The sequence below is a fragment of the Fukomys damarensis genome, unplaced genomic scaffold (assembly GCF_012274545.1).
Source record: "Fukomys damarensis isolate Sample0158 unplaced genomic scaffold, DMR_v1.0_HiC HiC_scaffold_39, whole genome shotgun sequence".
In the NCBI taxonomy this organism is placed as follows: Eukaryota; Metazoa; Chordata; class Mammalia; order Rodentia; family Bathyergidae; genus Fukomys; species Fukomys damarensis.
In genome coordinates this window covers 61,209,952-61,222,271 of record NW_022900951.1, presented here as the reverse complement: position 1 = coordinate 61,222,271, position 12,320 = coordinate 61,209,952, and the positions used below count along the sequence as shown (strand labels likewise).

The 12,320-nt window shown below is 35.0% G+C and overlaps 1 protein-coding gene across 5 annotated transcripts in view; it reads left to right on the top strand.

Moving 5' to 3' along the window:
* Atrx (ATRX chromatin remodeler) overlaps nt 1-12,250 on the top strand; it is a 302,586-nt gene extending 290,336 nt beyond the window's left edge. For all 5 annotated transcript variants that reach the window (XM_010641338.2, XM_010641336.2, XM_010641335.2 and 2 more), the window contains 5 exons: nt 6,753-6,902; nt 7,988-8,113; nt 8,859-8,954; nt 9,719-9,847; nt 10,801-12,250. In XM_010641338.2, the coding sequence (XP_010639640.1) occupies nt 6,753-6,902; nt 7,988-8,113; nt 8,859-8,954; nt 9,719-9,847; nt 10,801-11,079 (780 nt within the window). In that variant the 3' untranslated portion in view covers nt 11,080-12,250. The remainder of the gene's footprint in view (nt 1-6,752; nt 6,903-7,987; nt 8,114-8,858; nt 8,955-9,718; nt 9,848-10,800) is intronic.
* The last annotated feature ends 70 nt before the right edge of the window (nt 12,251-12,320 follow it).

Genomic DNA, 12,320 nt, shown 5'->3' with positions numbered 1-12,320 from the left:
AGAAAAACTTGATTAAAGTGTAAAACCCTTCTTTGTATGGAAACATATTGTTTGTTTGTTTTAAGTTCAGGTCTGCTTCAGCACCTTTAGAAAGGTGTTAGAAAATAAGGGAAAGGGGTGAACAGCACCAGTATAGTTCTCCCAGTAGCTTACCAAGAGAAGAAAGTGTTTTGGAAAAGAAAATGTTTAAATTCTGTCAGATATTATTGATGAGTGATATAGGGTCAGGATTGAGAAGTGACTCTTGGATTTAACAACATAATGGTCATTAGTAAACTAGGTACCATGCTAAGCACTTCATATGTAATATTTAATTTCCATAATAATCCTGTGAAGTTGACACTTACTAGATCAATTTTACAGACCAGGAAACAGGCTCAGAGAGGTAACTTGCTGAAGGACATAGAGCTAGCAAGTGGTAGAACTAGGATTTAAATCCATTTAAGAAAGTGGAGATACTGGTACACACCTGTAATCTCAGTACTCTGAGAGGCTGAGGCAGGAGGATTGCAGGTCTGAGTCTACTCTGAGCAACTTAATGAGACTGTATCTCTAAATTTAAAAAAAGAGGCTCCGGATATAGCTCAGTACAAAGACCCTGGGTTTAATCTTCAGTACCATTAAAAAAAATCAAAAAGACCTACCTTGACCTGGATGTGGTTGGGCACACCTGGAATCTCAGCACTCAGGGTGCTGAGGCAGAAGTGTGACTGAGTTCAAGGCTCACCTGAAGTATATGGTATGGCCTTGTCTTTTAAAAAAATCAAGCTATCTGTTGGTCTAGAACTGGTAAATAGCTGCTGTCATTCCTTCTGTTTCTTTGTTACATCACACCTGTAGTTGAGCTAGAGGATGTATCAGTGTTTGTGGAATAAGGAAATACTTTGAATTTCAGATTGTGTGGAATGAAAATTTATTTTCAATTCAGGTTCTACTTGGAAAGCTGCAATCTCTAGAAAATCACTCCAATAATTAGAACATCTAGAATGATCATTCTGTACCTTATAGGGCCATGTGTAGTAGTAAGAGAAACTAGTTTTAAGGGTTAAATGCTAAATATAGTATCTAGTTCTTTAAATGTTAAATTAAGGAGAAAGTATTCTTATCAGAGGCTCCTACCCTGCACCAAAGTCCCATTGGCAGGTCTGCCTTTTCTGTCATTGGGAATGACAAGTTCTACAGTTGTCACTATCTTATCTTTATCTACAGTTCGGCAATCTGGATATATTTATAAATGTTATTTGGCAAAGGTTGTATATTCTTGACCCAAAAATCTGATAGGAAGTGCTAGGTGAACTTCATTCAGTGAGCTTTCTACTTACAAATACACTACTTTTTTTTTCAGTGTAATTTGGAGAGAAACAGACTTTAAATTTGAAAGTAGAAGCTTTTTGACCAGGAATATTACATTTCTTTACTAGGAAAAAACTTACATAATAAAAGGCACTTTTCACAGCTTTTTGAGTGGGTCATGTGACATTTAAGTATTCTAGTGACATTTTATTTCCAGATACTTTAAACTCCAATCCAGAGTGATGGCAAGCAAAGTCTTTTTTAAACATGGCAACCCCGCTGCCCTACTCCAGGCAAATCCTTGATTATTTTTTTAAATTTTATTTTCAAGGTTAAATTTCAGAATAAATTAAGTGGGAATTTCTGTCAAGTTGCCAAATACTTTAAACTTCCAAATAAGTTAATTTAAATGCTTAATTTATCATTAATTTTGTTTTATTAATTGAACTAGACATTTTTAAAGTTTAAACTAATTTAAGTTGTTAGGTAAATCTAGACAATCAGCTTGTAGGCTTTTTACTTAAAGAAAAATAAAGTTTAGACAAAGAAAAGTAAAGGTACACATTTGGATGTAATTTAAACCTCAATTTTATGACTGTTGGCTAAGTGATTATAGATTCTGTTCCAGTATTGTTTTCAGTAATAGTGTTACTATGGCAACTAACAAGTGCTATTTTAAAAGGCCCCCCAAAAAGCCTTTCCACTGATTGTGTTGTATATTGGAATGAAATTTTTCTTTATTAAACTTTGTACTTTGCTCTAGACAGAGCAAAACTGGTTTACCAAAGAAGTAGTCTGAGTGTCTGAGCTAGGTATGGTGCTGCACACCTATAATTCCAGCACTCAGGAGGCTGAGGCAGGAGGATGGCCATGAGTTTGAGGCCAGTCTGGGCTACCTAGTGAGTTCAAGGCCAGCCTGAGATGTATAGCAAGACCCCGACTTAAAAAAACAACTAAAAATATAGTCTGAAGATCCTGTCACAAATACTTTTTTGCCCTCTTAATCTCATCATTTATTTCTTATATTGATAGAATGCTCCAATTAATTTAAAGAGGGAAAATACCGTCAGAAGTTTTGATACGTTTACATAGCACTATGGAAGTAAAATTTCTGCCTTCCTGATTCTGAACTCTTTTTATAAATGAGTTCCTATTTTAAAAATTAACTTAAAAGCTAACTGGTTCTATCTCCTTTGTTGAAATGAAGATAACAAGCATACTTACTAAGTACTTGAGTATTATCATCATAATCACTTTGTCAAGCAGTAGAAATATATTAAAATTTGTTCACCAACTCATATACTTGGAAATTTGATAATTAAATCAGAAAGCAATCTTAATGTTTTAAGAAAACTTAAGTAAACTGGGGATGAAGCTCAGTGGTAGAGCATGTACCTAGCAATTTTTGAGGCCCTGGGTTCAACCCCACCCCCAAAAAAGGAAAAAAATAAGAGAATGAATAAATAAATGATAAAGTGTATATTATAATGTAAACACTGCAGTCATTAAAAATGATGAAGTTTTGTATTTGATATAGTGATGTTCATGGAAATACATTAAGGGAGAAAAATAAGTTTCAAAACTTAAGTATAATACAGTCTTATGCAAAGCTCTGTACGTTCACACGTACATGTATGCTTCTGTATAAATGTTTGGAAGACCATGTAATAAATGTTTCTGAAAATTATCTCTAGGTTTTGTAGAAAGATAATAGTGCTGTTTTCATTAATGTTTTAAAAATTCTTTGACAAGAAGTAGTAGGCAATAAAAATAATATGAACAATTTTTTAATTTTTTTTTTGGCTTGATGGAAGGAGGGAAGTAATGTTTTAGGAAAATGATTCATTTAATGATAGGAAACAGTCACATGAACTTTTCATGTGACTTTCTGGCATTTCTGTTCACCATTGATCAAAAGGCTGAATTACTGCATCACTAACATGACCTGACCTTATATAGGCAATCATGTTTGACTTTCCTAGGTTAGATGTGTGTGTGTGTGTGTGTGTGTGTGTGTGTGTGTATGTACTTGTGTGTTACTGGGGATTGAACCGGGGGCCTTTCGATGAGCCATATTTACAGTCCTTTTTTATTTTTAAATAAGGTCTTGCTAAATTGTCCAGGCGTGGCTTGAATTTATTATCCTCCTGCTCACCTTCCCAGAGTTCTGGGATTATAATACCTTGCTTATAATTTCTTTGATTAAATTAACATATACTTGTTTTTGAAAACTTCAAAAAGTTAAAAGTAAGCTGAGTATGGTGGTGCACATCTGTAATCCTAGCACTCTCTGGAGACTGAGGCAGGAGGATCACCATGAGTTTGAGTCCAGCCTGAACTATCTCAAAAACAACAACAACAAACCCCAAAAAGTTCAAAGTGAAACAAATAGACCATTTAGGTTTCTCTGTCCCCCAGAATTGTTCAGGGAACTATCTTTTTTGTTTGTTTGTTTGTTTGTTTGTTTGGGGACAGTTTCTCTACATAGTTTAGCCTGGCCTTCAGCTCACCATGTAGCCCAGGCTGGCCTCAACCTGATAACGATCCTCCTGCCTCAGCCTCCTGAGTGCTGGGATTACAGGTATGCACCATCACACCTGGCTTTAGGGAATTATTATTTTTTTTAGCTGAAAGAGTAGATCTGAGGAATAAATGAACCATGTCTTAATAAAACATATTCTTTGTAGTGTGATAGATCACTGGATAGGAGTCAGGAAATTGAATTTCTAATCCCAGTTTGTCCTTAGCTGTGTCATTGGAAAACTTACTTTGCTTCTCTAGTCCCTGATTTCTAATTCCAATATGATGTTTGGGCTTTGAAATTACAAGATGCTAAGGAATGACCTGATAAAACTCCCTGATATTTCAGATAATTTTAAAGGGTATATAGGAGGAAGAGAGGGAGGGAGAGACAGGGAGAGGGAGAGTGAGAGAGGGAGAGGACAGACAGACAGACAATGAGAATGAGTGTATGGCCTTTCCTGAACATGTGCATTTCTGGAAAAGCTTCACACAAAAAAGTATGAATTGTAATGTTTATAATTGAGAAGTAAACACTATGCTTAGTTGGCATTGTGTTTCTTTTCAAAGAATTTGGTGTTTTCATTTATTCTGCAATTCTCATACCTTTTTATATCTGTGAGTGAGGAATATTTCATCCATGTTTAACTTTATTTCATATCTAGGTCTAGTTATTACTCATTTTTATATAGACAATGAATGAGTGGTATAGCTGAAAATTTAGTTCCTAGTACATAGTTTTCTTGGTCTTTTGCTTATATAGCTTTCTTAGAGAAATTAACTGATATTGACTGGTTAAGATTATCAGCCAGCCATGGTAGTGCATTCCTTTTATCCCAGCACTAGAGAGGCAGAGGCAGGAGGATCACCATGAATTCAAGGCCAGCCTGGGCTACATAATGAATTCAAGATCAGCCTGAACAACATAGCAAGACTGTGTCTCAAAAAAAAGTGTCATTTATTGTCCAGGAAAAATAAAATCAGGGACTATCCATAGAATATTTAAGTCTTGTAATTTTTTGATGCATTGTAGAAATCTGACTTTATATTAGTGTTGTCTGGTGTTATTGCTATGGTCTCTTTTTAGTCATATTTTAGGGGTTGGACATTGGAATCATTCTAAGGAAGCATTACCTTTTTGTTGTTCTGGGGATCAAATCCAGAGCCTTCTACATGCTAGGCAAGTGCTCTACCATTAAGCTACACCCCAGCCCTGGGAGGCATCTTACAATGGAATGAATTAATGTAGACTTGTATATCTCTCTGCCTACCTGATCAGTAACTGTTCTTTGGATATTGATCTAGATGTGCTAAATCTGTTTAGTGTAGCATAGGCCAGAAAAGTTAGCTTTGGATGGCAGATTTCTATACTGGACAAAGAGTGAAGTGTTTAGTTGACTCTCAAAGGAACCAAACCTGTTAACATTACCATTTATGTATTTTTAAAGAATACTTAAGAATTGAACCAGGATTGCTTTACCACTGAGCTGTGTCCCACTAAGGGTCTCACTAAGTTGACCAGGTGGGACTTCAGTTTGTAATCCTCCTATCTCAGCCTTCCTGAGTTCTGGGATTGAAGGAATGAGCCACTATGTACCGCTTGAATGATCCTTTAACATTTCCTATTTTCAACAAAGGAAATAGCATATATTGCATGTCAAAATGAATTATTGTAAAGTCTCAGTTACAGCTGTATCAACAAAATTAGTTCAAGTGTGGGCTTTGTGCATGCATTAAGCATTATTAGATGTAGATTAAATGTGAATGTAATGTGCTATATACCTCCTTCATACCTTCATTTCATTAGTAAATATATTCCTTTACTAAATTGAGCTTAGAAAGTATGCTCTAGAACTTATTAAAAACTGTGAAAATTTTGTTTATAAAATGAATTAGTCTATTAATATATCCAGTTTTTCATGTGATTTTGTAATAAACATCTTGTGAATATTTAAAAAATTTTTATTAGCAAAAGTAACATATCATTAATTCACTTTAAATCCTAACTGTATGTCTCTTTATTTCTCAGTTTCATAGATAATTATACAGAGCAGGTATTTAGTGTTATTACTGAATATATAAATGATCCCAATTTTGAGGCATTTAATGGTTTAACCTTAAATGACTGACTTAGGACACCGTGCGATTTAGCTCAGTGGCACCATGCCTGCCTGGCAAGTCTAAGATCCTGGAGTTCTATCCCCATTCAATCCCTGGTACCCAAAATAAAAAAAGACTGTGATAATGAATTGGTAAAAATTGTATGTCAGTTTAAATTTGACCCATGGAGCCTTACCATGTAATTTATTTTTTTTCTTTCCTGCAGTTGAAATTTAAGAGGTTTATATTCTAATCAAGCTATCCTGTGCCTGGTTAATTTGTATTATTTTGTTAGTATAGTGGAGTGGTTGGTAGCTAAAATGATTGTGAAAATAAAATTTTTAAATAGATATAAATAGGAGCAGTCATACTTTTTTCACAACCATCCAATATAATCACTAATCTAAGCAAACTTAACTTAGAACTAGGCAAAAAATGAAAAAAGTAAAAATATTTTGTAACTTGGGATGACTATGAAAGCTAAATGATGGTAAATTTTCAAAAATTGAATCTCCAAAATATGCTATATAAACATGAAATTCATCAAAATTTAGTGTGATATTGGGGGTAGGGCCTGCTGGTGCCCACCTGTAATTTCAGCGTTCTGGAGGCAAAAAGACAGGAGGATTACTGTGAGTTTGAGGCCAGCTTGGACTACATAGCAAGACCCTGTCTCAAAAGAGAAGAAAAGAATGAAATATTGTGTGTGTGTGTTTACTTTACTTTTCTCAGTAATTTGTGTATTTAGAAATGTGAAAAGCAGTTAACTTCAAGTTTAACAGTTAAACGTAGAATTCAGAGAATGAAAATAATTCTCTTATTTCTACCCCTCTAAACAGGATACTATACTTGCAGAACTTCTTCAAATACATAAAGAACACATTGTAGGATATCATGAACATGATTCTCTTTTGGACCACAAAGAAGAAGAAGAGTTAACTGAAGAAGAAAGAAAAGCAGCTTGGGCAGAATATGAAGCAGAAAAGAAGGTAGTTCAGTCAAAATGATTTTTTGACCAAGTGTGGTGTCATGAACCAGATGCTCAAGAGGCTGAGGCAGGACATTTGCTTGATCCCAGGAGTTCAGGACCAGCCTGAGCAATACAGCAAGACCCCATCTCAAAAAAAGAAAAGCGTTTTGATTTTTATTTTAGTCATTTGAAAGAGCAGTGAGGAAGGAAAGAGGCACATTTGAAATGTATGATTATATATTGGGTCTTCATGTATGTGATCCCTAGTTATAAAAATCAGTTTATAAGGATTAGCTACATTTGATGGTAGAGCAGGAGGAAAGGACAGAAGAAAATAAAGTTTTACACGTGAGAGTAATTCCCCCATTTCTGCTTAACACTTGTTGAAGAGAGTCAAGTGGAAGCTATATATTTAGTTATTACTTCTCATCCACATCCTCACTGTATATAGTCACAAACATACAGGAGCTTAGAGTTTGGAGGTAGTAGTTGTTTTAGCATGTATACCATGAAGTCTGAAATTTGGCTGACTAGCAGAACACAAATATTTTGTTATTGGACATTAATGTCAAACTCCAGCAGCAACTTTATTTAAAATAATTCTGTGCCAGGCCTGGGATTTAGGTCAGTCCTGCTTCCTGCCTCGCAAGCAAGCGCAAGGTCCTAAGTTTGATCCCAGTTACCCCCCTCAAAAAAAACCCTAACAATACTAATGATAATTCTGTGTCTGTTTTAAACACCAACCCATTTGAGCAAAAAATGTGCCTGAGTAGGGGAAACCTTATCCTAATACCTGAATCCTTTTTAAACTCCTAACTCATTGTACAAAATTTCTTTAATGTTAATGTGATGTTAGAAGTCTCATTAGAATTCAGAGTTGCCTCATTCTGTGGGAATTATCAGAAAAAAATACACCTTTAGGGGTTAAAGCTTTCCATGTAATAAGATCTCGGTTTCAGGTAAAAAGGGTGTTTTGTTTGTGTGTGGAAGACTGTTAATAATGTCCTAGATCTGAGAACATAGATTCTTTTCTAAACCAGTAGGTGATGTAGAATTTCAAGTTTTAAATCACAATGTGAAAAGTGCATACTTTTTTGTTTTTAGGGACTGACCATGCGTTTCAACATACCAACTGGGACCAATTTACCCCCTGTCACTTTCAGCTCTCAAACTCCTTATATTCCTTTCAATTTGGGAGCCCTGTCAGCAATGAGTAATCAACAGCTGGAGGTATGTTGTGAAGTACAAAAGTAGTTTAACATGAATTAAAGGCAAACCCTTTTTTTGACAAAGGATTCCCTATGTAGGAATATCACATTCTCCAAAGATTACCTGTGAATAGACCAAGGAACTTCTTTTATTTGTTGACCTTTTGGAACCAACATAATAAAGTAAAATGCAGTTTGTTCAGAGCCTAAGGGAATCCAGTGCTGGAATTATCATAGTTTGAATTATTTTAATTAAGGAACAAGAGGGCTGCTGAATGGCTAGGGAAATAGCACGTTTTTCAGTTATAAATTTTTTGGAATAAACAAATTACTTGCCTAGTAAATTAAATTAGAATAACTATATTAAGTTCCATTGTAACATAACGTAGTTGGACCAGTAAGTACATACGTCCAGTATTATAAAATAAGTGATTCAAAAGTACAATCAGTTATGAATAAGAAAGATAGGGCTTTTTTATCAATAGTTTAGTAATTTAACTAATCTCTGGTTTCCTTTTTTAATATTTGCTAATGGGTTCATTTAAATCATTAAATTAATGGTGCAATAAAACCCAAATTTTTATCTTCCTACCAAGACCCTATTGACATTGATGACCTTTTAATCCATTTTATGCTGAATTTTGCTTCTCTCTTCAATTATATAGTTTTAAACTCAAGTGATACAAATTGGCAAGAGAAAGGATCCCAGTACTTTAAAACTATGCAGTCTTTCTGCCCTATATGACTTATTTCTTATATTTTTCTAGGATCTCATTAATCAAGGAAGAGAAAAAGTTGTGGAAGCAACAAATAGCGTGACAGCAGTGAGGATTCAGCCTCTTGAAGATATAATTTCAGCTGTAGTAAGCTAACTTGCTGTTGTCTTTTTTCAACCTCTGATTTGTGTCCCCTTATTTGCTTTAATTTTTAATTGTTTTCTGCACTACTTGTGTGGAGAAATGAGTTTAATTCCTATAACTTGATTTGCACTAGTAAAATACTGGCAAACTGGATAATAGTCCAAAACTGTAATCCAGCATATTACATACATGTTGGCAAATAGAGAAATGAGTAAAAATCTAAAACTTGAGGAATGAAACATAAAAATATATATATATTATTTGTTTAAACCTGTGTTAAGTATCAGCCGCACATATTAAATCCAAATACGATGATTACTCATTCTAGAGATAGCTAGCTCATGCCCAGGGACAACTTAGTACCCTGCTTTTGAATAAAGAAAAGCCAGACAGGATGGTGCATTACTGTAATCCCTGCTCTTTGGGAGACTGAGGCAGGACACAGATTGGAGGTTGGGCAATTTAGACATTTAGTGAGACCCTGTCTCAAAATAAAAAATAAGGGCCAGAGATTTAGCTCAGTGGTTCCTCCACCTACCTTGCAAGTGCAAAGATCTGAGTTCCATCCCTGGTACCAAAAAAATTAAAAAATAAATAAAAGGGGTAGGGAGGTAGCTTAGTGTAAAGACCCTGGGTTCAATTCCCAACATATAACTCAAAAAGAAAAAAATAAAGGAGGTGGGTGTTTAAGGTTGTGAATATCTTTAAGTACCCTAGTTATTTTTCCTTCAATTGTATAATAAGTAAATACAAAATTTTTCTTTTAGTGGAAGGAAAACATGAATCTCTCAGAGGCCCAAGTACAGGCATTAGCATTAAGTAGACAAGCAACTCAGGAGCTTGATGTTAAACGAAGAGAAGCAATCTACAATGATGTACTGACAAAACAACAGATGGTAAGAATTCTCTCTCTAGGTGTTTTAATTTTCTTGAATTTATAGCAGTAGTGATGTTTATGTCAATAACTATACCTATGGAAGGATGGGTGGTCATTGATTATTCTAGAAGAAATTTTGTTGAAAAAATGGTACATCTGCAACAAAGGAGCAACCACTTCCCAAGTGGATTCCTTGAAGTTTGTATAGGATCTATTGTATATCATTTCATTTTTCATTATGTTTTTGACATCTAAATAGAAATATTTACCAGACTTTCAACACCTTCACTGTTTTTAAACAGCTTCTAAAAAGTATACTTTTCAATATACTTAATTTCACAAATTCCTACTAAATTATAGAATTCTTCAAAAAGCTAGCATATTCTGGGATCCTTGGTCATCTTTCCCAGTACAGTCATTTGTCAGCCATCTGCTTTATACTGGGAAATTTTAATTCTTGACTCCAAGGAATCAATTTCTGTGGTATGAATTTTACTTAGAAAGCATGGCAGAATTGTGTGGTTTTAAATTATCTTAGGAAATTTGAGACATTCCAGGTAGGAATTACTCCTACTGCAAGTGCTTTTTCCCTCTGGTATTTCTCACTAAAATGTTTGTCTGTCATCATGTGAAATAATCAAAAGAATGAGAAAGAAAGGAGACTTAATAGAAAGTGCTGTAACTAATACTTGAGACTAATCACAGTGCAAGACAGGTTACTATGGCAACGGACCTGAATGCTGCTTGCAATACAATAGTCAAGTCATTAAGAGAATTTAGCCCTAAATGGTGTTACTAACTGGTTTCTACAGTAATGGTCCTGTGAATGCCATCAAATTAGTAATGGTGATAATAATAATACATTTTCCTTTTGGTATGGTACCCCCTTAACAAATTGATTATCTCAAAACTTGATACTTGCTGCTTTGAGACAGGTCACACACTTGTAACAGCTTCCTTTTCTCTCTTTAGTTAATCAGCTGTGTTCAGCGAATACTTATGAACAGAAGGCTCCAGCAGCAGTACAATCAGCAGCAGCAGCAACAAATGACTTACCAACAAGCGACACTCGGTCACCTCATGATGCCAAAGCCTCCAAATTTAATTATGAATCCCTCTAACTACCAGCAGATTGATATGAGAGGAATGTATCAGTCAGTGGCTGGCGGTATGCAGCCACCACCATTACAGCGTGCACCACCCCCAATGAGAAGCAAAAACCCAGGACCTTCCCAAGGGAAATCAATGTGATTTTGCACTAAAAGCTTAAAGGATTGTTAAAATCATAGAAAGATCTTTTATTTTTTTAGGAATCAATGACTTAACAGAACTCAACTGTATAAATAGTTTGGCCCCTTAAATGCCAATCTTCCATATTAGTTTAAAATTTTTTTTAAATAGGGCATACCATTTCTCCCTGACATTTGTCAGTGATGTTGCCTAGAATCTTCTTACACACACTGAGTACAGAAGATATTTCAAATTGTTTTCAGTGAAAACAAATCCTTCCATAACAATAACAGCTCACAGATTTCCTCTCTAAATTTTTATGCCTGCTTTTAGCAACCATAAAATTGTCATAAAATTAATGAATTTAGGAAAGAATAAAGATTTATATATCCATTCTTTACATATAAAAATACACAGCTGAGTTCTTAGAGTTGATTCCTCAATTTATGAAATACTTTTATACTTAATCCATTTCTTGATAAAGTGATTGAAACGGTCTTAATGTTCTTTTGACTGAAGTCTGAAATTGGACTGCTATATTGTCTCTTATGATTGAAAGTCAAAAACTAAGGGTTATCTTTGACACAGAATTGTGTGCAATATTCTTAAATACTACTGCTCTAAAGTTGGAGGAGTCTTGCAGTTATCTTAGCAATGTATAAACAGCCTTAAGTACAGCCTAAGAAGAGAATTCCTTTTTCTTCTTTAGTCTGCCATTTTTTATTTTCAGTTATATGTGCTGAAATAATTACTGGAGAAATTTCAGGGTTGTGGATTATCTTTTCTCTCTTCTGGCACTAATATAAAGCACATCTCTTAACTGCATGGTGCCAGTGCTAGTGCTTCATCCTGTTGCTGGCAGTGGGATGTGGACTAAGAAAATCAAGTTCTAGCATTTTAGGAGGTTAATGCCGAAGTTGTTTTTAGGTTCACACCCTGTTTTATAAACAACATCAAAATGGCAGAATTGTTGCTGACTTTAAGCTCACATGAGGAATGTGCTTTAACAATTCCCAGTACTGTCTGCATTGTGAAATAATTCCTCTTAAAGATAAGGATCACTGGCTTCTTTCCTCTCATTACTATGTTCTCCTCATCACCCTCACCCCTAGACCCCCCTCCTGTTTCCTCACATTTTTCTTTGTTTTAAAGTTTGATTTTTGGGGGGCAGGGGATTTAGCTCAGTGGTTCGGTGGCCTGCCTCGCAAGCACAAGGACCCGAGTTCAATCCCCGGTACCAAAAAAAAACCAAAAAAAAACAA